This window comes from Haliotis rubra, unplaced genomic scaffold (assembly GCF_003918875.1).
Source record: "Haliotis rubra isolate DU_JTF1 unplaced genomic scaffold, ASM391887v1 Scf82, whole genome shotgun sequence".
In the NCBI taxonomy this organism is placed as follows: domain Eukaryota; kingdom Metazoa; phylum Mollusca; class Gastropoda; order Lepetellida; family Haliotidae; genus Haliotis; species Haliotis rubra.
Window position 1 is genome coordinate 1,963,268 of NW_025767546.1, and position 26,405 is coordinate 1,989,672.

Consider the following 26,405-nt stretch of genomic DNA (forward strand, 5'->3'; position numbering starts at 1 on the left):
AGGTCGCAAAACATGGAATTTTCTTGCAAAAACAAGAAGACAAACTCATCAATATCCCCCGCAATGGCAAAATACTCTTCATGAACATGTCTACGAGTTATGATTATGTCAAATGTTTTGGTGTGTATATAGCTAAGAGGAAGGAGAGTACTGAAAGGTTTCAAAGTTCTGCTCCAGAATTGAGTACTACCACCAAATTCAGTTGAAGCCAAAATTGTTGCCATGGAAACGCAAAGAAAACCCATCTTATTCAGAAATCCAAAACTAGCAAAAGGCACCAGTTCACCACGAGACCTACCTATGCATGAAATTTCGTGATGAAACAGTGAACAGTTTTTAAATTTTGCTCCGGAAAAGAGCACTACCACCAATTTCAGTCAAAGTGAAACTTGTTGCCATGGAAACGCCAAAAATATTTTATTCAGAAATCGAAAAATACCAAAAGGCACCAGTTCACCACTAGACCTACCTATGTATGAAATTTGTCAAAGTGAAACTTGTTGCCATGGAAACGCTCAAAACGCTTTGTTCAGAAATCCAAAACTACCAAAAGGCACCAGTAGACCACCAGATCTATCTATGTGCCAAGTTTGGTGAAGAAACACTGAACGGTTTTAGAGTTCTGCTCCGGAAAAGAGCACTACCACCAATTTCAGTCTAAGTCAAACTTGTTGCCATGGAAACGCAAAAAAATATTTTATTCAGAAATCGAAAAATACCAAAAGGCACCAGTTCACCACCAGATCTATCTATGTGCCAAGTTTGGTGAAGAAATATTAAACGGTTTTAGAGTTATGCTCTGGAAAAGATGTGCACGGACGCACGGAAGGACGGACGGACACACGGACGGGCGGAATCAATTTTAATACCCCCGCAAAACGCGTTGCGGGGGGTAAAAATAATAATAATTTCTAGAATATTGTTATTAGATTCTATTGTAAAACATCAGATCAACCAGACACCACTACGGGTGTCATTCGGAGAATCCCATACACGTCTCATGGACGCCACGGTTCGCTAAATGAACGACTCGTTCGTTCTACTTCTTTTCGTCATGTGGATATCAGAACTGCGGATGGCAGCTATTGGCTCTCTCAGCAGTTTGAGACAACTGTTGGTCCCAAGGGCTGGAAAATTTGACCAAGAACACTGGACACCAGACATCACTGTCCCGGACTACCAATCCAGGGATAGGTGCCCCACAGACAACGTAGGACGTTGTGCAAAGCGATCTCAGCTCTGACTTCAGCAGAGGCTAACGATCATCGTACAGCTGTAGTCTTGTACCACACCCAGAACAGTCACCGCTAGAGCAATGCTCTTGACAACATCGGATTCACGCTATACCGGAAGTAATTGTTTGACCTCCCATCTCTACTGACAGGGAACTGGATAATCCATTCCCACGGAGATTTGTTGCGGACTTGTATCCAGACGATGGACAACCCGTACTCACGGGTAGCTAGACAACTGGATGACCCGTACCCAATAAAGCGAATCCGTATCCACGAACTCTGATATTGAGCAACCGGGATCACAGCAGCGAATTAATGAAACGATAGAATAAGTGTTTGAAATGTATGAATGATTGAAATGTATGACTGAATGTTGGAAAAATAATAACGCTAAGAATACATCCCAATCAAACTGTTGTAATAAATGATGAATACATTATAAGAAAAATATATCTTTCGTCGTTCATTAAGGTCTATGCCGATTTATGTAATCCGGTTTCGGCCGGGAAGAACATGGGTACGTGTCATCTAAATGTGTTTACAAATCATCCAACTTGGTACTAGTCATCAACATCAACATCAACACTAACGCACAGGTCCACCACAGAAGGTATGTATTCAAACACAGGTACGAATCTGACAATTTTGGTAAAAAAGACTTAAGCCATTTTCGTTGGGTACGAATCTCAGGGATCCCCCAGGGTCCTTCTGAAATGCACCACATGCCCATCTTTTGCGCAAGAAGAAACAAGCAGCACACATTCGCAGAATAGATTTATTGAAAACATAACAAGTGATAATTACCAAACGAAATGTATACATTGACATAAATTAAAATCATAGTGACAACGATTGCTATGTACAACCATACAAGTATTTTATGAAGAAAGGGAAGGGGAGGTGATTGTGAGAAAACTGAAAATGTCAAGGTTACATTGCTCCGCGGGATAGCTGGTGGCCTTGGAGATTCACTTCCTGTTTGTTTGGCCCACACAGTTCAAATAGACGAGGGAAACAATCACTGCTTTTCTATTCCTGTTTTACATATACATGTTCGATAACAAAAATATTCATGTTTTAATTCAGTTTATTCACTCTGAATAAAAGTTTCTTCTAAATATGCTGCATCATAATCAATATATTGGAAAGATGTTTGTTTTTCATAATCTCTTTGCTTTTAGTGTCACAATTAAAATGATATTTTCACTGTTCATTTTTGATCTCACTGAGGCCATAAGAAAATATTTACACTTTTAATTAAAACTAGATCACAAGGTCATACCTTAATTGGGAGAAAACACGGAGGAAAGTAGTCTAAGTAAACTTAGGCTCAGTATTATTCGTTACACTGCTATACTGAGATTTGTAAAAATCCAAAGTGTTTACTTGGATAGATAGATTCATGTAAATTATTGATTGCGTTAATGAACTGAGAGTTTTAACAGGAAAGGTGATGAGAAATATTTCAAACACTTTCCATGGTCCGATATTGACAAAGTACAATACTGTCACCATACACGATGTGGGTATGGGACATGGGCTAATATGTAGCATATGTACAGTGCGCAACTGTTTATAGCAGTAGCAATGTGGTAAACAAAGAGAGGAGGTAACATTTCACCAATGATGACAAGGATGTGCGAACAGAATAAAGAGGCAAGCAAGATGTACAGCCAAGGGATATCTACACAGTACAAAGAGCTCCATTATCGGGATAAACTCATTATCATCATGTACACAATACAAGTTATATTTATTACACCAGCTACTCATAGCAACATACATACACCCTATACTTACATGCCTGATGTAGAGTACAATACAGATTACTATAAACAGACTTTAATCAAATCAAAATTGTAGTTTAATAATGACTCTGCTTCTTGTGATGAGAGCATCTCTGCCAAGAACTGGAGGAATATTGAGGTGACATTCAATATCAGAAAAGCTTTAGATGATTGACTGTAGAGTATTTATTATTGAAAGAACTGTTTCTGCAAATGTACAATTTCACAGACAATGTTTTTAACTTTATAGTTTTTGTCCTGGCTTACGAAATGAGATCGCAATGTCCAGTGACCCTTGGTGCAAGACGCAGCTTAATGGAGACTAGACAACATCAGCCATCTCACTGAACTGAACTGCAGATTACCTATATTTGGGAATGGAATGTAAAAAAGATCAGTTCAATAGATTCATTCAATTCCAAAAGGTTTGTGATTTAAGCCATTTGAAGAATATTTCATCTACATCCAGCGTAACAAAGGAGTACAGCAAGAAGGGACACAGGTCTGTTACCACTTTGGAGAAGCCCAAGAGCAGGGGATGTTGATGTATCAAGATCATGATCTGTCTGAATCTGCAGATCCTGACGTTACTAAGAAACATAACTACCCTGCTAAACGTCTATTGTGCCAGTCAGTTAAATATCCAGCTTTATAACTGTGGTCACAAGAATAATAAATAACTGAATCTGTGTAAAGTTCATAGCACAAGCTAAGATCCTTGACATCAGGGGACATCGGCACCCAGTTATCAGTTATCTTACTCCAAGCATCTGATGAACTGCTGGGCCAAAGTACGCACTTGAAAATCGCCTTTTACCAAAATGTCTCAAACGTAACTGAAACACTGCAACCATATGTTCCAAACACAACAATGATGTAGTTCATCAGAATGTACAAATCATTAATTGCTGGTTGCTGTTTTAGTCACCATAATACATGGCCAGGCTGTTCACTCGTTAACCATTCTGAGACATATAATTAGAAATTTGAAAGAAATTTTGATAGTAAGAATGAGCATCTTATTGCACAACTATTACAGATCACAGACACATCCGACTGAAGCATTAGGATTAAACAACAATCATGAAAATACATATCACGGAAATGATTGGTAATAGCTTACAACCGATTACATAGGCTGGAGAAATTGCAGATTAACATGATTTGCCTGATCCTCAAATTTTTTAAAAGTGTACACATGAAATTCAAATAATGGTTATACAAATATTTCCCAAATGATTTACATCATCTTAAAGAATTGTTGGAACTCTTCACACATATATAAAAGTCAGCACATATTCAGCAGTAGCCATTGAAAGGACTGAGTAAATTAAAAAATATGGTTTGATTTGTGAGACAAAACATGAATATTACTTAAGAGTTTTTATGATTTTAAGAAGTGTAAATATTAAAGAATGCATTCTAAACCTACAAATTTAATGTACAGAATGTCAAAGAAGCTATATAAAACTATTTAGATAATCATTTTAGAAATTTTGAAAGATCAATGATTAAGATATACAATCTATTTCTTGAAGGAAAAAGTTTAGTTCACACGTGCACATAAAAGATAATTCAGATAAAAGATAATTCATAAATGACATGTTTCATGATCATGTCAAGGACAATAATAGAAAAGTTAAGTGAGAATATGGCTATGATCAGTGTCTTATCCCAGTAACCAGAATAGGAATCAAAGCATTCCACAGTTACCATGGTGATGTAGTAAAGGTGCTAACTAGACAAAACAAGGCAAAAAACACCAGATATACTGATGGAAAGAATTCTGGCAACACATAGAAACAAAGCAGAACACTAAACACTTGAATTCATGAAGATGTGTCAAATAAATTACCAAAGTCAATATCTGGTATGTTCACATTGTTACCAAACATACCCAAGGTTTGGCAACAAACTAAACATTACATCAATCATGATTATATTCATATCTGTTCCCTTACATATTTCCTTCAGTATATGGTCTATTTCAGAAATACCAATGAAGATTCTTGGAGTTAAACTTGGTCTTTGGATCAACCACCAATAAATTAGACTAATGTAAAATCTTTATATCAACAAAGCCTTTAACCAATTCCGTCATCAAACTCACTAAGATTGTGACCTAATGACACTTTACTTTCTTCATTTTTTATTTTTCTTAATTTCTAACTACCCACAGTTCGTTAAACACATCACTCAAAGATATACTTGCGTCTTGAATGTTGTCATATTTCAACCACCAACCTTATAAATATTGTGATTCAAAAAGAATTCATTGGGCCAGAACTCGAATGTTTTACTTGGCTGATAAATATATAATCCCCTTTTAATGTTAAAATGCTTAAATTGAGACATTTGTACTAGCATATCGAAAAGGGTACTAGTCCCAGGCTAGTTGGCTAGTGGTAAGCTCTGACTTTGCATTCCAGAAACTATAAGTTTATAACAAGAGCTTAAAAAAATCTTCCATATAATTTTAGAGAAAAGAATATGTTCTGAAGGCTTTTCACACACAAACTGTTTTGATAAAAACAACAACTGTGGTTGGAGATCTTCTTATAATGTTGAGGTCATGACCTCAGTGTTCCTGCTGTTCTCGTTCCTGTTCTAGTAGGCGTCACGGTTGGTCACGCTGGTCATGTCACTATGTCTGAAAATAACAACAACTTTTAATGCACACGTCATTCCATGGAGCTGTCACACACATTCTTAACGCATTAATTGTAGTTTTAACAAAAACCTATGGAACATGATCCCAAACATTAGCATTTGTTCTGTCTATTCCTCACTATATCAGCAAATAATATTTAAGAACATAATCAGATAATATGTGGGATAACTGTTTTAGAAACAATATTATCAATATTTATGACATTTACATGATACATATTATAATAGAATTATCTTATTCCCAGACATCAGATGTTACAACATTAAAAATATATAATGAATCTTGAACGATGATTATAAATAAACACAAAGGGCAAAAGAAGAAAATGTAAACTGAAAAGAATAAATTTGAAAACCAATTCAAACCTATGAATAACCACCTGCTACCTGAACCGGTTGTGAAGCTTGACGTGATCAGATATATTTCTCTACATTTACATGACAAGACTGTCATGGCATATTGCATGTCATGGCATGTGTCATGCAATCATTGTTTCAGCTTTCTAACACAGCATTTTCTGTTATACATTTCAAATTTTGTTTTCAATTTTCGGCTTGGTGAATGATCATATTTGTAGAGGCAAGATTGAGTGAGTGAGTATGGTTTTACGCCACTTTTAGCAATATTCCAGCAATATCACAGCGGAAGACACCAGAAATGGGCTTAACACATTGTACCATGTGGGGAATCGAACCCGTGTCTTTGGCGTGACGAGCGGACGCTTTAACCATTAGGCTACCCCATCGCCCCTGTGAAGGCAAGAAATAGGTAATCTATCTGTATGTGATGGAATGGCACATATATTTTTAAAAGCTTCATGATAAGAATCATTTATAACTTTAGATGAAAACAAGCCAGAGGCCTTACATATTAAGGATTTTGAAAAGGAAGTTATCAATTCGTTGGTTTCACATTAAGTTTCGACTTGCTGTGCGTATGCGTAGAGCGTGTAAACATATCCATTGGTCAACTTCCGGTTTGGTCGTATTAGCGATATTGTAAACATACTCTAAATAAATGCTGTATGAATATTATTTACGCGTGACAACTGTTCATAGTTGAGTACATACATCCATTTGCCTATGCTTTTCAATAATTGATGTCCTATTTTGGTGGCATTGCATCAGAGATGTGTTTTTACTTGTGAGAAGGGGATGTGCAGGAAGGACGGTGGACGGGTGGTGGTGAGATGTGTTTATACAAGAGCTTGTTAACAAACGTTAAGCTATTTATTTAACTAATTCCGGTCCCTTCCATTCATAAATGAATTGAGATCAGTTAAATTCGAGGTAAAACCATATATTTGTTTTGATTTTTTCTTTCTTTAGAGTGTATTTACACTATCGGTAAAGCTTACGACCAAACCGGAAGTTGGACAGTGGATATTTTTACACGCTCTGCGCATGCGCACAGCGAGTCGAAAATTAATGTGAAACCAACGAATACCTTCACCGAATGTGTTGGTGTCACTTTTGTCATATTTAATTAAGATGGCTCATATCTGTGCAATATGCAAGGGAAGTCTAAAGCATTTGCTGCTCATAGGGATGTAAATGATCAAGCTGATGATGCTCACACGCAAAGGATCATAAATTTGGATTCTCACAATCAGAAGATCCTGGCACCTAAGGGACACAACTCTGTAATTCACTCTCAGTCGGCCCTGACAATTTTTTTGTTTGCTACTGGTCTTCCTATTCAAACAGTACAAAATAGGCCTATAATTATTGAATGTTTAAGGTTGACCTTCCTCGTTGTTGTAGAAATAAATAAAAATAAACTGAAATTTTGTAGGCTGATTGTTAATAGAAATAACCTCTGGCCATAAAATGTTTTGGTCACTTTAGTTGGCAAATTTTAAAATTAAGTAATTTGAACAAGCAATTTAATCTTGGAAATATGATGAAAAAAAGGTGAAATCTATTCATTCGATCAATTCACATTGCATGAAGCTAGTTTAGGCATGCACATGACAAGCAATATATTGATCACACAAACACTAAGCGTCCATGTTGGTAAAAGGGGAGCTAGGCATAGAACAAAATGATACACCCAGGTAAAAATACCAAATTTACCAAAGTGAATGAACATGATGAATGAACATTCATGGACCAAACATTGTGTCTGAAATATAAAGATATATCTGGCTGACTTGCGTCTAGAGAGGGGGGGGTAACTCTCTTTACCACAGCAAATAAAGACACTTAGTTGATGTAGATCAGGACATTTTACACTTCCAAACGGCTATCTTCCATATGAAAATCAATTAATTAATTGAACTGAAAATATTGTAATTCTTTATCACAATTTAAAAATAATTTTGATAATAAAGCACTTCCGAGAAAATAATCGAGTGTTCTCATAAAAAATTGTGAGACACCAATTACAAATCATAAATAATTCAAATTTATGTGTTTTGCTTAGGTATTTTGTGGATGTATAAATAAAAATCAAATTGAAAGAAGAAAAGGACAAAAATGAAGATGACGTTTGGGTAAAATATTCTGATTTGCATGTAAGCTTCTGCTAGATGCCGTCCCATGCCACGGAGCTTGATCTGCAGCTACCTCCTCTATAGGTCCCTGTGTAACATGCTCTCAACTGTCTGCTACAGTCCACCCTACAGGATCGTCTAACATACAGCCCTAGCACAAGGTCACAGGTTGCCTGTCACATCGCATGTCAAGATGCATGTGTATGGTTCACGACCACTGACCGAGATAACATAGATATAATATTGAACTTAATACAGATATAGCAAAAGACACATTCATGCAAGAACCAAATTCTGGAATTTGTGAGTTATTTACTAACTATAAGGTAGCAGAAAAGACAAAGGCAGGTCTCTATGGGGCATTTGATTATATGCACGGTTAATGCTGTCATTCACATGCACAGGAGGATCAAGATGCACAGACATTGTTGATGAAACAGGCTTTTCCATGAGACGGAGAAGATAATGCTGATGTATTCTATGAATAACAAGAAGTCCCAATTTAATCATAACAAAATGAAAAAAAATGGTTTTAATACAACATTACCTTCTAATTTTACATGAAATGAAATATAAAATAGTGCCCTGTGCCTGTAGCTCATCTAGATAGAGTCCAATGTATTTATCAAATGTTAACAATGAGAGACACTTAGTATGTGCAGAACATATTAGAATTCTAATGCAGAAGACAAAAGTATTAACAAGTGCAAAATGAGTCCAGGTACCCAAATATACTTTTAAATCTGCAAGAATAAATGTACAATTTTAGAACGCTGTTGCAATGCACAAGAATATTTAATGACCCTACCCTTATTTGCCTTCAAAGTTATTTCCCATACATTGTTTTCCATAGTGAAAATCAAATTTGAGCCTTTTGAACATATTGAGATCACTGATTGGAACAATCTTGTAAAGTATCAGCTTCATTTTTGATGCTTCAAACATCACCACGGACAAGAGGGCCATGACAAAAGCTCACTTGACTTTTAGTCAGGTGAGCTAACATCAATAATCATTTGCCACACTGTTCAAAAGAGTTTAAGAAAAAAGAATTCCGCATTTGTATGTTCAATTCAGGATACTCCATAAGTTTCAGCTTAGTTTAGTTAGTAGAAAACTGTTTCTATGTTAACCCACTTGTCTGTATGGAGGCTGTCAGAATTTGATATACAAGGAAAGAATCTCAACACAAAAAGCACCTTTTGTATTGCATTTCAGTCAACAAACAAAGAAGCAAAATTTAGCATAGAGGCTGCAGACACTTTAGATGAAGCAATAGCCATTTTAGAAATAGCAATTCTTCCAACATTTGTTTTGAATATAGTTATTTCAAAAGCTAAAGTTCCTGTCTTTCTGGAATAGTTCAATGCTTTCCTTACATAGCATATCATTTATGTTACATGCTATATTAGAAAATTAGTGTCTATCCCTTCCAAACAAATATCACTAATTACTAAAAAAGGCATATGATAAAAAAACAATACAAAAAAAGATGACCTTGTGTTTCCTCAGGCAAAGTCCGGTCACGAAAATATATTTATATATATATATATATATATATCTGTATGTTCTTCCTCCTTGTTTGAGAACACCCCTCACCCCCACAACAGCTGGAATCAAAGTCTTCTGTCTACAAAATCTGAGTTTACAGGCTGAAAATGAAAGTGTGACCACTACCACCAGATACTAAATGAACTAAACACTATAGACTAGTTATGTGGAATGTCGGTAAAGACCTACAACCGTAACCGAAGGAAGCGGGACCTGGCTAGTCATGCACTAAGGTCGAGGTGTGGTGTTTTAGCAGACAGTTGTAGCAGACAGTTGCAAGCGGCATGTTACACATCCCAGTAAAACTCAAAGGATGCCACGGAATTTGTGTACACAGCTACCGAAATACTTCAGGTGCTCCTTGCTTACTGACAGATTTTGAAAGAGGGTCGGCAAACCTACTTGTAAACAGCATCATTAATATCAGCATGGCAATACTGCATAACCATGGTAACAGTTACCTCATTGTTGTCATAGTTTCATTGAATACAACATCACCCTTCATAAGATGTTCAGTTTCAAATTATATTTATCAGGAATTTCAAAATGTGAACTCTTTGACGGAATTTCTAAAATTAATACAGCTAAGGCAATTTTTCAGCCATGTTCAAATAAAGTATACTTAACCATTAATTATTCAAGAAATATCTCAATGACTACTATATATAGTCACTACAAAGTTTATTTTTGAATAGATACTTCATTTAATATCCCAGTTTTTTAAAATGAAAATTCACTTTCTTTTGATTCCTCAAAGAGTTCTTTGAAATATACTTATCTCACAAGTTATTAAGGAATGATGAAATTAATAATAATCATAATAAGAAGCAGATTTATAATAACAAAACATAAAACAGATCTTTCAAAATCTGTATTGTGAAGCAGTTGTCAGCAAATAAAGCTATTTCAGTAGCTGAATTCATACTGGTACCTATTGTAAACGAAATATCTTGACTTTTTCTTCAAGTACAGGGAAAAAGAAAAAGAAAATATTAATCAGTATATTGTCACATCAAGCAAGACAAATAACACTGCCATTGCATAAAACAATACGCAATTGACAATGTCCATTATGTTTTGGTCATGTTAATTTCAGATGATGTTTAAACATGTGCAAAACATGAATCATAAGTGTGTGCTTCGTCTTTATTAGAGGTAATATCATAATTTAAAATCAATGTTGAGAGATGATTTTTCTGTTTTTTAAAACACATTAGAGGGATATACAACACACAAATATATGAGTTATGCCACTCAGAAATTGATCAAAAGGGGGTAACTCTGCCCTGACACAAATTTTGACAAGCCGTCAACACCAGACTGCAGCAAATAGCCACATTTCTTTTAAAAAAAAATCCATAAAATAATTATTCCATTATTACTATTAAAGAAAATCATCATAATATACTACTGACAAAAAATAAGGGAACAAATCAATTTGAATGTCCAGGTGTAATTTTACGATCTCATCAAAATGAAATTTCACATCACGCATTTTTTATTCATCTTAGGATAAAATTTGTTTAACAAACGATCATAGTTTCAAATCACTATTATTGGTTTGTATTACAAGGGGGTAAGCACAGAAGTTGGAACAGTAAAACAAATGCATGTGCAGTACATGATGAGCGTTAACTCAGACCAACCCCCATTTTCTTGGTGTTTCATTTAATGTGCATTCCCCCTTGTAATATGAAACCAATACCAGCGATTTGAAACTATGATAGTTTGTTACACAACTTTTATCCTAAGTTGAATAAAATTCTGAGATTTAAATGTTCATTTGGCAAGGTAAAATTATGAGGATTCACAATCTTAATTTCACTTTATTCGATTTACATTTTTGTTTAAAGTGAAATTCATTGGTACGTTTTCACTTCAAACAGACTATAACTGAGCCAAACACATGCTTAAAGATGCCCCAGACCGTTTTCCACACATAATGACAATTTGTGGGTACAAGAAGTGGGACATAAATATCTCAATTTGCCTGAATGGCTGATCCACACCAGATATTGATCCATATGCCTGAAATTGATTTTACTGATATTTATCATTACAACATCATTTCACTAGTCCCCTCATTTCATCTCAGTAGTATATCATTCAATATTTTTAACATTATCTGTATTAATATATTACAGATATGACATAATGGGTCCCAAAGAACTGGAAAATTTACTTTTTATAAAGGTTTGAAGTAAGTGCGTGCAAGAAGTGATACAATTTGTATTAAACAGTTTCCTGTTTAGGAGTCAATCAGTGCCCAAGACCCAAATGAATATTAGGAATTTAAATACGAGATTTAACGTTTACAATCGTCAGTCATGATCAAATTGCAGAGACTTAAAGCATATGTAAAGATAGTAGTATTATGACATATACACCAGAAATCCAATGTACTAGAATGTGTGAGGTCATGCATGGTGGGGTTACCATGGTTACACATATGGGGGACCTCAGACGGTGTGTTGCTAGGGGAAATACATGCATACCTCCATCCTACCTTCCAGCCATGTTAGACTGCCATGTTAACAAAGCAGTCATGCCACAAGTGAGTAGAGGCAGAACTAAGGTTATGTTAAATACAGAAGCTGTTCTTATAAACGCCACACACACTGTTCAAGAACTAAGACTAATTTGGGTAAAAGCTGAACCAAATTCATATATTAACTTATAATAAAGCATTAAACCATGGTCTAGCTCCTAGCTCTATATCTCAGGTTAAAGTCACAGGATGGATCTTCATCTTTACAACTTCATCACTAAGTCCTATATTGAAAATTGGGTACTGTGGGCCATAAAGTTAGAACTGTCATCTTGGGTGAGTGAGTATAGTTTTATGCTGCTTTTAGCAATATTTCAGCAATATCACAGCGGGGGACACCAGAAATGGGCTACACACATTGCACCCATGTGGGGAATCGAACCTGGGTCTTTGGTGTGATGAGGAAACGCTTAAAATTTAACCACTTGGCTACCCCACCGCCCCTGTGTCATTTTGGGGGCTCACTAGTATACTCAGTAAGATAATACAGGCTTCTCATAATGGACATGTCAAACCAGCTGCTAATATTACGACCAACATTCCATGCCAGCCAGGTGTGACGACAGGTAATTGACCAATTCTCCCGACAACCCAATCCATCAAGTCAGCCCTTCTATCAAGTATAGATTTCTGTGAAAACTGATCGACATTTGGTTCCAAAGGTGTACACCAGCTGTGTCCCAATCAACCTTCGGAACGCTCCTCAGCAACATATGCTTGTCATAAGAGGTGATTTGTGGATTGGGTGGTCAGAACCGGTTACTGCACCATGATGATAGTCATAATAATATCATTCACTGGATTGTCTGGTCCACACCAGATGGCTATCAGATTATTAAACAACAAACAAACAATACAAATATTATATCAAAATCCTGAAATATAACCAATGATTTTCCAGTTTTATTAACACTGACACTTCTAATAAATGACAGACAACAGGTGCTTGTTAGATTTCACCCAATTGTCAGGTGAGCTGGTGAATCAAGACTTTGTGTTAAGGAACTGCAAACGTAGGTGCAAAATGTTTCAACAGCAAACTAAACTGCAATACTATGAACGCTTGGAAGTCAACAGCACAGCAACTCAACAGCTAGTTAGTAGGAAACAAATAAGGAACACGGTATATCCTTACCACCATGCCACTAGAAGGCTACCAGGCATTGAATCGGCTGCCACATAAAACACACAGTCACTTAAAGGACAACAACATAACCACTACACGATTTGCAGACAAACTCAGCCACGTCTCAACTACCAACTCATGCTTATAACGGAATGTACAAAACTACAGAGATGATTTCGTGACAATAGGCAGGTGCTTCCTTTTTCTTTAGACTTTAGCAGTTTAGAAACTATGTTCTCTTAAATTTCTATCACATTAGGCTGAGAAAAAGGAGGAACAATATAGTATCTACATCGAATTTACATCCTTTTCCACTTAACAAACTTATGGACTTCGAGGGTTATTATATTGCAAGAGATATTATCAAACAAAACACACAAAAATCTGAGAACAAAAAAACATGATAGGTCTGGCTTTAAATGCTTTCAGGCATTAACTGTTTCTGATTACATTCAGGCATTAACTGTTTCTGATGACATTCAGGCATTAACTGTTTCTGATGACATTCAGGTATTAACTGTTTCTGATGACATTCAGACATTAACTGTTTCTGATGACATTCAGGTATTAACTGTTTCTGATGACATTCAGGTATTAACTGTTTCTGATGACATTCAGGCATTAACTGTTTCTGATGACATTCAGGCATTAACTGTTTCTGATGACATTCAGGTATTAACTGTTTCTGATGACATTCAGACATTAACTGTTTCTGATGACATTCAGGTATTAACTGTTTCTGATGACATTCAGACATTAACTGTTTCTGATGACATTCAGACATTAACTGTTTCTGATGACATTCAGACATTAACTGTTTCTGATGACATTCAGGCATTAACTGCTTCTAATGACATTCAGGCATTAACTGTTTCTGATGACATTCAGGTATTAACTGTTTCTGATGACATTCAGGCATTAACTGTTTCTGATGACATTCAAGCATTAACAGCTTCTGATGACATTCAGGCATTAACTGTTTCTGATGACATTCAGGCATTAACTTATTCTGATGACATTCAGGCATTAACTGTTTCTGATGACATTCAGGCATTACTGTTTCTGATGACATTCAGGCATTAACTGTTTCTGATGACATTCAGACATTAACTGTTTCTGATGACATTCAGGCATTAACTGTTTCTAATGACAAAGAACAAACCTAATTTAACTTCAACATGACAAACAAAATCTACAATTTGGGCCCTGTTTCACAAAGTGATGTTAGCACTAAGATGATCCCAACTACCATACTTTAACATAGGCATGATAGGCTTATGATAGTTACGATAGTCAGGGTGCTAATATTGCTTTGTGGAACTGCTTCCTGGGTTAGTACAAACATAACCTGAACTCTGCTTGTGAAACTGCTTCACAAGTATAGGACTTATCAAGTAATCATCACAACTGTTCAGGAAGCATGACATATAGGTTAGCATCCTCCGTCTCGGAATCAGGAGGAGGTGGTGGCCAAAAGCGGTGTTTGTTCCAGGCGGGATGCAGCATCAATACATTCACACGCCAACTGAAAACAGCATCCTCCTGGCTATCAATACGTTACATCATTATCAGTGACATCTGGCTTATCTATATTTGATCATAAGTTGTGTCACCATGGCGACAGCAAGAAGAGTGGGTGAGTCTAGTCTTACGCCTCTTTTAGCAATATTCCAGCAATATCACAGCAAGGGACACCAGAAATGGGCTTCACATATTATACCCATGATCAAGTCCTAGAAACTCTCAGGAGTGGGCTATAACTATGTCACTTGACATAACACTGTCTAAAAAACTGTGCTAATGATGTCTACTTCACTTGACATAACTATGACTATTTCATCTGACTATTCTGCCTGACGTAATACTCCATTTCTATCAACATAACACATTTACACCCGAAGCAACTCTATTTGACCTGATGTTACCGCCTATTTCACTCGACACAACACTGTCTATTTCACCGGACACAACACTGTCTATTTCACTGGACACAACACTGTCTATTTCACTGGACATAACACTGTCTAATTCACTGGACACAGCACTGCCTATTTCACTGGACATAACACTGCCTATTTCACTGGACACAACACTGTCTATTTCACTGGACACAACACTACCTATTTCACTCGACACAACACTGCCTATTTCACTGGACACAACACTGCCCATTTCACTGGACACAACACTGCCTATTTCACCGGACACAACATTGTCTATTTCACCTGTCATAAACTGCCTATTTCACCTGTCATAACACTCTCTATTTCAACTGACATAATGATGTCTATTTCACTTGACATAACACTGTCTATTTCACATGAGTCATCCCTATTTCATTTGATGAAACATTATTTCATCAGAAGCAACACTGCCTATTTAAACACGTGACATAACACTGTACATTTCACCATACAAAACACTGTCTATTTCACCTGACATCAACACTGTTTCACCCGTCAGAACAATACATTTACTACAAACTAACAGCATGAGACACAGACTACAGCATCTATGACAACGACTGTAGCGTGACAACCTACTGACATGGCAGACAAGTACCATGGTGACGCCTACTTACTTCTTGCCAAACTTGAGGTGTATGATGAGGAATACAATGCCGAGGACGATGCACAAGCTGCCCACAACGAGGTAGGCGATACCCAGGAAGGGGTTCTTGCCGCCCAGCCAGGATGTGGTTGTAAGGATGATGCTCTTTGTTCCACCAAACGCCTCTACAGGATATGCTGGAGACAAACATAATGATAATAATGTTATTTATTGTATAGCGCTTATTTCCAATGTAGCACTGCTCAGAAGTGCTGTAATTATTACCCCCGATAACCCAAGCAGCCTGTGAGGTGCTAGAAGGTTAATACTTAATGACTTATCCCACCAGGTACCCATTTTCTGCTGGGTGAACAGAGGCAATTTTGAACAAACTCATTTGATGCTCGAATAACAAATAGAGGAAACATGAAATATGATAGACCTAAAATATGAAACCGTCAGCTTGTTTGAATTCATGTCTTGTTGCCACTTTCATCAATATTCCAGCTATATCACAACGACCAGTTAATAATCAGGGTCTGGATCATACAAACCATTGACTGATCTCATGTGCATAAATCTACAGAGTTTCAGAAGTACATAAACCATGCAATCTGACTGGACACCTGATCCCATTAGTTGACTTTAATGATGCTGAGGAACAGTTCTAAAGCATGTGTTCACAGGTTCATCTGTACTGAACTTCACAGTCAAAATTCAATTATGAAAGTCAACTCAAACGGATCATAATAGGAGTGAGTGAGTGAGGAAGGTTAGTTTTACATCGCTTTTAGCAATATTCCAGCAATATCACGGCGTGTGACACCAGAAATGGGCTTCACACATTGTACCCACGTGGGTAATCGAACCCGGGTCTTCAACATGACGAATAAATGCTTTAACCACTAGGCTAGCCTGCAGCTCCGATCATAATATTAATCATGATAAAAAACATCATCAGTATGATGTCACTTATAAATTGGACAAAGATTTTGTAAGCCACTCATGCCACATATACACTATGATATATGGATACTTATGACTGATTAAAGGGTTGTGGGGTAACCTAGTCGTCGTAATAAAATCTGAGAACAAGTACATTCATACCTCATGTCAAACCTCCTGTTGTCTTCATCTAAAAGCTCAGCCCTTCGTATCAATTCGTTATTCATCTTTTTTTGGTTGTGTGGAAACTGATCATTTAAAGTATTTACATAGCTCTGGTCACCTTCGACACAACTTTGACTGTGTATGACTTTAATACAATTGTACATGTCAATTGTTTTCATAATCAAATGAAAGTTACAACATGTGAGTTTAGTTTTACGCCGCACTCAGCAATAACCCAGCTATATGGCGTCAGTCTGTAAATAATTGAGTCTGGACCAGACAATCCAGTGATCAACATCATGAGCATCGATCTACACAATTGGCATACAATGACATGAGTCAACCAAGTCAGCAAGCCTGACCACCCGATCCCGTTAGTCTCCTTTCACAACAAGCATGGGTTACTGAAGATCAATTCCAATCCTGATCTTCACGGGTCTACAACAAAGAAGAACATGATAATTGAATTGTGCATACCATAAGTGATGGTGATCTCATAGTCTCCAGCAGGAAGTCCCCCACTGAATGTTCCCTTGTGGTCAATACGTCGATACAGTTTGCGGAAGGTGGGGAGGGCTGCTGTTCTCATCCACACGATCAGGTCTTCGTTCACGTACCCATTGTTGCTGGCCTCAGTGTCAAGGTCCCATACTGGATTGAGCCAGTTGGGGGGCTTGGTGAAACCGGACCAGGCTAGAACAAGCACATCATGTTACCATGGTTACAGGTTAAATGGGGCTAGGATGTAGACATGGGAACAGAGAACTTGTAGTCCATGTTTGAATTCAACTACTACATAATGTTTATCAGTCATAACATATCAGTGTCTAACTATTAAGGTTTGCTACATGTCTCCGAAACAGATAATACATAGGTCATCAGAAGATGACAAATTAGTGTTGGGAAGTGGTTAAAATCACACAATTGAAAATTGGTTCATTACAACCAATCAATCATCGAAAATAATTGGTTAGTGTCATTTACCACATTCTCCTGGTTTTGTTTGTTAATGCACATGAAATATAGAAAAAACATGTAGTTCTTTGGGGTTTTTTGCAAACAGCACAAAATGCATTTGCAAATTTCAAATCTTTAAAGGATGACTATTATATTAGGAACATTAATTTCTTGTAGTCTTTAAGATAAATTCCAACATGACAAGGAGCGAGCTTGTAGTGCTTATGAAATGTAACAGGCAAAACCAACCTTGTGAAATATACTGTTAATGCAAACATGTGTTCGAAAATTGATTGACTGTTTGGTCGTTTAGGAACTGCGACCAATCTTCGATTATTACAATTAATTGGACCACCACTAGGACAAATCCCCCTAGCCCCCACAAATTTGAAAGACCAAATCATCTGACAGTTACTTAAAGTCCAACTTAACATTTTTAGACTAAGTCCAAATCATTTCCATGGAAATCATACAAAACATAAATTCCAAAAATCTGCCAACAGCACAAGGCACCACTTCAAGATCTGTTTCATATATCTGCCAAGTGTTGTAGAAAGATATTGAACGTTTTTCGCTCCGGAAACGACGCCTGCCCCTTGCCTTTGAGACTAAGTTCAAAACGTTTCCATGGAAACGAAGAAAAATAAAAAATGACAAAAAATCTGTATATAGCGAAAGGCACCACTTTAGGTTTATTTGATATATCTACCACTTTTTCTTGAAAAATATTGAACGGTTTTCGAGTTATGCTCCGAAACAAAATTACAGACAGATCGACGGACGGAGCCCAAAATAATACCCCCCGCAAATGTGGACATCACAAAGGTCACTGATGTGCAAAAGATGTCATGTCAGCTTCAGATATACAAAAGTGCATAATTACAATTTTCCTGTTGTTGCCAAACTTGCAATGCATGATCTAAATTGATTTGTGTTGTGTTTTCTTTCCAAACTATATTGCCACATATACTTTGAATCTTGTAGAAAGAACCTACTCGTAACCAGGGTAACCAATAATTGTAGTATTTGTACAAGTACCCACAATGACTGAGACAGAAATATTTCTATAAATATCAGCTTCCACAGATAAGCAGAAGTCAATTCAACCTCAACAAGTGTTTGCCACTAATATAGCAATGTCCCCCGCCGCTGAAGAAGAACGAAATATTCATAATATATTCACTACATTTTATTCTTTGACCACATACAAGATGCCTGAAATGACTGGTGTCTGTATAATCACTCAATGTAGCCTGTCACCAAATTTGAAGACATTGGGTGCAATGTATTATGAGATATCGTGTTTACGTAAGTTTGTAAAGTGGTCAAATGTCGTGGTGACCTTGAAAATAAGGTGAATACATAGTCGCCCGTTCTGCGGTGCGGCGGGGTACAATCAGAGGTGGTTATGGAAATTTGAAACTTCTAAATGAGAGAATAGAAGTAACAATAACTCACAAGCCGGGTTTTGAAATTTCACTGTCTTGTCCGACACCCAAGCGATTCCGGTTTTCAACATATCGACATTCTCTGCTGTACCGTTTGTTTTGTAGGACAACGTGAACGAATCTACAAACAAACAAAATAGACTTGAGCATGTTCAAACACTACAACAGACATCAAGTAGCATAGTAACGATTCAACAAACTATTGGTTCATTTAGATGCTTTGAGTGAGAAAGTAAACCTGGCTAAAAACACTTTGAACAGAATTTTATTTCAATAATTATACATCATTTCCAGAAGGTTTGGTTTATCGTTTAGTCAGGCTGTTGTATGATGCTGCACTCAGCAATATTCCAGCTATATGGCGGCGGTCTGTAAATAATCGAGTCTGGACCAGACAACCCAGTGATCCACGCAATTGGGATACGATGACATGTGTCAACCAAGTCAGTGAGCCTGACCACCCGATCCTGTTTGTCACTTCTTTACGACAAGCATGCGTCACTGAATATCAATTCTAACCCAGATCTTCACAGGTCAAAAACCTCTTTGAACAGTATTTCAATAATTACAGAATTTTTTTTGGAGTCAATGAATGACTCAAAGATGGCAGACAAATCTATCAGATTGAAACAGAGTTTGCTACAAAAACCACTTTCAAAAGAGTCCGTTTAACATTTGCTTAATGAGGGAGGCAAGCCCTAGGTGATGCACTTCACACACACACAGTTGCTGTCCACTTTAGTAAAAACTCACAGGTAAGGTATTGACAAATCTAGAGACATACGGTCTACAAGTTGAACTTGGATTTGAACTTAGGTTTCTGAAGGGCCACAACTCTGCACAGAAGGCTTTGGCTCTTCGAGTGAGTGAATGAGTGAGTTTAGTTTTATGCCACACTCAGCAATTTTCCAGCTATATGGCGGGGGTCTGTAAATAATCGAGTCTGGACCAGACAATCCAGTGATCAACAGCATGAGCATCGATCTGCGTAATTGAGGACCGATGACATGTGTCAACCAAGTCAGCGAGCCTGACCACCCGATCCCGTTAGTCGCCTCTTACAACAAGCATAGTCGCCTTTTGTGGCAAGCATGGGTTGCTGAAGACCTATTCTACCCTGGATCTTCACGGGTACTGTGGCTCTTCGACAAACTGGCCACCCAGGTACCACATCTCACAAGATAATTATCCCAAGAGTTTACTGGTCCAAACCATTTCATAACAGCCAATAATGAGTGTTACCAGTGAATGGATTGCTGGTACACAATATGCATCCTCTATATCCATTTACAATCTCATATCCTGAAAGCCTCTTTATACCTTCAGAGCGAGCATTTTAGTAATCCTACAACAATCCCCGGGACCCATCTTGTGGTTTTTGATATCCCAAATGAACAGCCTTGATTTTTATGAATGTTTTACTTATAAATCAAATGTTGACAAACAGAAATGGGAAAGGACAAGGGAGGTAACTCAGAGTGACTTTGGCAACATTTGCTTCAAAATGGCTGAGCACCACAGCATTTATTCTGACTCAAAAATACCATTGAAACAGTTATATGATTTCAGTTCCCTGGAAAGAGCTCAATTATTTCAATTTCTGTACAATTTAATGGCAGACAAGATGATAAATCAAACTCACCATATTTCATCTACCAGTTTAAACTCTAGGTGAACAAGGCTAGAATTTCTGAAAACAACTGTGCTGATCTGGTCATAACAGTCTATGAAAAGTCCAATCAAAGCAGTTTCAAGAACTCAACATCCGGTTCTTAAACATCATTTTGATCGCCATACAGATTTCAGCCAACTGTAGAATTAGCAAAACATGTATATTGCCATCATGGCACCAACAAATAAATTCCAAATTAAAATTTAATGTACTTCACAAGGCAAACCTGTTTTATTCCAATACAGAGTTGAATATTACTTACCATTGAAGAGACTGTTTGCAATGGCGCCACAAGGAGCAATACCGGAGCCGTTGAGAAGCCTGTATGGATCACAGTCTTGGTTCAGACTGCCAGCTGCAATGTTCTGTCCATTGAGCTGGTTGTCATCACGTGATCTGACATAGCGACGGTGATTCTGGTAGAAGTTGGTGAGTCCGTAATACATGTACACCTTGCCCTGAAGTAAGCATGGTGAGACGACATCCTTGAAACAAGAGTCATCAGTAGATGACAAATCCCCCCAGTCCCCACATATTTGAAAGAACAAATCATCTGACAGTTACTTATAGTCCAGCTTGATGTTTTCGTAGACTAAGTTCAAATCTTTCCATGGAAATCGTGAAAAATATAAACGCCAAAAATCTGTAAATAGCAAAAGACACCACTTCTACATCTGTTTGACATGTCTGCCAAGTGTTATAGAGAGAAATTGAAAGGTTTTCAAGTTGTGCTTTGGAAACGAAACCCAACCCTCCCTAATGAGACTATGTCCGAATCATTTCCATGGAAACCGGGAAAAATAAAAATGCCTAAATTCTGCAAATAGTAAAAGGCACCACTTTGGGATCTGTCTCATATATCTGCTACCTTCTGTTGAAATATTGAAGGTTTTCGAGTTGTGCTCTGGAAATGAAACCCACCCCTCACTTTGGGGACGAATCGTTTCCAAAACTCTGTAAATAGCAAAAGGCACCACTATAGGTTCTATTTGATACATCTACCAAGTTTTGTTGAAAAATATTGAACGTTTTTTGAGTAATGCTCAAGACACAAAATGATTATGGACGGACAGACGGACGAGGCGTTGACTATATCCCCCTACATTACATACCGGGGGGATAAAAATACTACATATTTCCTTGTTTAGTGTTCCAGTGCTGCAAACCAAAGCATGAATCTCTTTAGCTAGCTAAATGCCTTATCAACAAATCATGCTAATGATAAACATTATTGAGTTTTGACCATGGCAACAATCTGGGTCGACAGTCAGGTGACAGTGACTGGTATAATTAGCAGTGACCTTGGTTAATGGCACTTTAAATGATACACTTGCATATTTTTGCTACCACTTTGTGCAGCTTGTGCACATATGCTGCACCTCATGCTAAATATATCCACTTCCAGTTACCTGATCATCAATCCTAAATTGGATTTTAACCATGTGATCAATCTCATCGATGATGAAACAGATATTACACGCATGAGAACAGCCAATTTCAATTCTGCAGGAAAATTACTGTAAGTGCTATCAGCACTGAATGCGATGTGCAAACATGACTGATGCTGATCTCAAAATGACTCAAACTGGTATATAAATCCCGGAAATCTGCGAATCCTCATAAAAGTCTCATGCCTGTAGTGTAATTACAAGTACTCTTTCCAATTACTGTGATTACTGTCAACAATATTCTGCATTGCAGGAATGCTTCTTTTCACATTACAGGGTATAAGCACACATATAGCCAGGGTATGAAACTCCCAAAAGTTTCAGCCAGACCACAGGGCTGGTTAGATGTAAAACTTGCCAGCCCTAACCAAAACCTACCTGCCCACAAAATATCTTCATAATTACAAGTCTAAATTTTAACCTGATCGTCAGGTAGGTGAATTTGAGAATCTGGCTGTCCGTGTTGAAAATAACCCGTCCCAGGCGGTCGGACAGGCAGGTATTTCGAACGCTGATGTAGCTCTCTTGATCAATTACCTGCAGCTGTATTTCATGATTCTATTCAATTGATGATTACTGTGGCTTACAAAAATGGATCCCTGGTACCTTCAGCCATGACTGATAAAAGACTGACCTCAAAATTGTCAAGTGACACGGTCTGTTTGCAGGTGCAGGTCTTGTGGTAGGTGGTGGTGTTGGGGTCACTCAGGAAGCTGGAGCACGTCTGGTTGGGCATGTTGGTGTTGTTACAGCTGGTGTAGTCTAACACATATTCACGTATCTGAAACAAAATACAAATCTTGAATCACAAAACTGACCTATGACATGACATCCATACTATTGTAAAAACTACATTACAGGGTATAAGCACACATATAGCCAGGGTATGAGGGAATGGAGTGGAGGGAATGGACTCAGTGTGAAGACCAAGTGACCTGTATGCATGAATATAATTTTCCATAGCAACTTGTTCTCTTATTCATGAAACAGATGATATTCGTGATATTAAACAATGCTTTTCAAGGCTTTCAAGAAAATATTTTATATTAGCCCTCCCACATCCCCAGTCATGCATAAAGATTTACATTATCCGATGTGACGAGCAGGGCTACGCCGAGGGGGATGAAGGCAATGCCGATGGCGAAGAATGCCGGGAGAACAGTGTTCGCTGTTAGGATCGGCTGCCATGCTGGAAGTTTCTGCTGCTTGAACTTTGTATCTGAAATCATAATATAATAGCAAAGCATTTAAGCCAGTTTTAGATAACTATCATGATAACAGGCCCAGTACTGTAGTGATGCCACATCTATCATGGACCTAATTGCGCAAACACTGGCACAGAACTAAAGCGATATCTTCCGACGACCAGGGTTTTACTATACACATTGTGAAAATTGGCGTGAACAATTTACACTGCATGTCCAGAGGGTTGCTACAAACTTCAGGATTTCATTGTTTCATTTTTTTCCTGTCTAAAACTGCAATGCAAATTCACATTAGACTTGAGTTTTGTTCTTGCCTTGTACTCCTGAAATGTGATACTGAGTGTCTCCTGGGCTCTAAATAGACTCATGAAAATTCCTGACTGAGGACTCGATCTCTATAGTGTTACAGCAGTAACTCACACATCACAATGACACACAAGCATCCCAGTGGAATCACACCAGTATCTTCTCCAGTGAGATGAGGGGTTACATTAACCCCAAGGATATCCTGGTGCCTGTGGTCAGCACTAGTGGCACTCAGTGTCAGCGGCCAATCATAATTCTACACTATCTTCATGAATACTAACCATGATAAATGTTAATACTGCAAAATGACCAGTAAGCATGGATATGATGGAGAGCCCTTTCACAACAAAATCATTGACCTTTGATCTTCATAATCATATTTGCTTCATGACAGCTGAATCAACAATGTTAAACCTTGTTTATGCTGCCTGTTGATTGGATTTATGTTCAACCGAATATTAATGATGTTATTTTTGTATCAAAAGCATAAATTGTGTTGGTTTCTTCTTGATGTTTCTGCTTATTTCATTATTTCACCGAATTTACAACAAACATTAACCAGTTGTGAAGCCTGTGTGAGTGTGTTTTCTTTTCGAGCCTTCGTAGATACTGCCAAGTGAGGACCGAGTGAGGACCAAGGTAAGCTGATTGTTAGCATATATTTCTATAAACATGATAAAGATGTATGCTTCATTATTTACTCGCCAACTTCTAAACTGCTGATCAACATGATCGTACGATTATTAAGTTCGGCATGGAAAAATCAATGATTATTCAATAATTATATAAGATTGCAGTTATATTTTCAGCAGATAGTAATCAAATATCAAACTGGAAGCGAATGATACCATGTTGTCAGATACACATGATCGACAATCTTACACTATGTGACTCATAATATTGACTGTTTAGGAATGTGACAGACCCATCAAGTTTTTGGTGTTTTTCACAAGGGGTTTAAGGTCTTTTTACACTTCTGCGTCGTTCTGAGCGATTTGTTAGTAGCTATTTCCCGCTTTATCAATATACTGTGTGATATGCCTGTATCGATACATGGACTCTCTCTCACACACACCTGACCTCAACATGATTCCCACCAAAATACTGATATTCGGATCATCAGATTACCAAACATATTTCGAATGTACTCAGTGTCAACAAAGGTAAAATCGGGCCTTACATTTTTTCTAGTGACATTACCACCTGAAGTATATAGGAATATTGCGACATCACCATCTGCCATAAACAAAATCAGATGACGGAAACAGAGCAACCGAGATATTTGACATCCTGCTATCATCGATCTGACAATCTTGGTGGATTCTTATGCTACCACTTAGATGTTAAATATAACCTACAATGTGCAGATGATGACAATTAAACATGATCACTACCTTTAGGCTTTTTACTCGCTGGTTTTTCTTCTGTCGGAGACTCAGGTGAATTCGTCGCCATCGTCCAAACAGGCTAGACTGCAGCGCCACCTATACAGATAAGGGAGGCTACTCTCGTATTTTTTAAGTTAAAGCACGGTCCGTTCACGGGTCGGGCGGGCACTTTGGTAAATTACTGATATATTCTGTCATAACAATAAAAATAACTTCACTCGCACACGTAGCAACTAAATTATGAGATTAAGTTATATAACACTATTTGCATATACAACTGGCAATAAATAATCTCAGAGCCTACTTAATGGATCTTGTAACCCATGCGCGAAGTAAATAGAACTGCATTCCGATATATCGAGATTCACGACAGAAATATATTCCTGTATGGATTATCTAGTTACAGACAAGCAAAGCTCGGGTCAACTCGCCGCGTGTGCAATTTTTCATCAGACACCCATGCTATTTGTGGGTTATCTTCAAAACCATCTGGGGCGGTGGCGTAGCCTCAAAGCGTTCGCTCGTCACACCGAAAACCCGGGTTAGATTCCCGGGTATAATGTGTGAAGCCCATTTCTGGTGTACCCCGCCGTGATATTGCTGGAATATGGCTAAAAGTAAACTGGAATATGGGTAAAACTAAACTCACTCAATCCAAACCATCTAGATGGTGTCGCCCCTGTCATGAACCTTGCAACTCCGATTCGTTAAAGGACTAGGCGCAGCTATGATAACTGACTGACTGAGTTTGGTTTTACGCCGCTTTTAGCAATATTCCAGCAACATCACGGCGGGGGACACCAGAAATGGGCTTCACACATTGTACCCATGTGGGGAATCGAACCCGGGTCTTCGGCGTGACGAGCCAACGCTTTAACCACTAGGCTACCCCATCACCCCCAGCTATGA

At 37.7% G+C, this 26,405-nt stretch overlaps 1 protein-coding gene across 4 annotated transcripts; it reads right to left on the bottom strand.

The window, feature by feature from the left end:
- Positions 1-1,996: 1,996 nt before the first annotated feature.
- LOC124262079 (cell cycle control protein 50A-like) lies at positions 1,997-25,588 on the bottom strand. Of its 4 annotated transcripts, XM_046696505.1 has the most exons (10): positions 25,503-25,588; positions 23,683-23,816; positions 23,232-23,378; positions 21,412-21,607; positions 19,488-19,598; positions 17,550-17,765; positions 15,994-16,159; positions 10,670-10,698; positions 7,769-7,817; positions 1,997-5,672 (listed from the first exon to the last, which is right to left on the bottom strand). In XM_046696505.1, exons 1-9 carry the CDS (start codon positions 25,561-25,563, stop codon positions 7,798-7,800), a joined length of 1,080 nt encoding a protein of 359 aa, XP_046552461.1. In that variant the 5' UTR covers positions 25,564-25,588; the 3' UTR covers positions 1,997-5,672; positions 7,769-7,797. The 4 variants fall into 4 exon arrangements, with proteins under 4 accessions (XP_046552461.1, XP_046552463.1, XP_046552464.1 ...); XM_046696507.1 differs by lacking the exon at positions 7,769-7,817; XM_046696508.1 differs by lacking the exons at positions 7,769-7,817; positions 10,670-10,698 and adding an exon at positions 13,422-13,458.
- Positions 25,589-26,405: the final 817 nt, after the last annotated feature.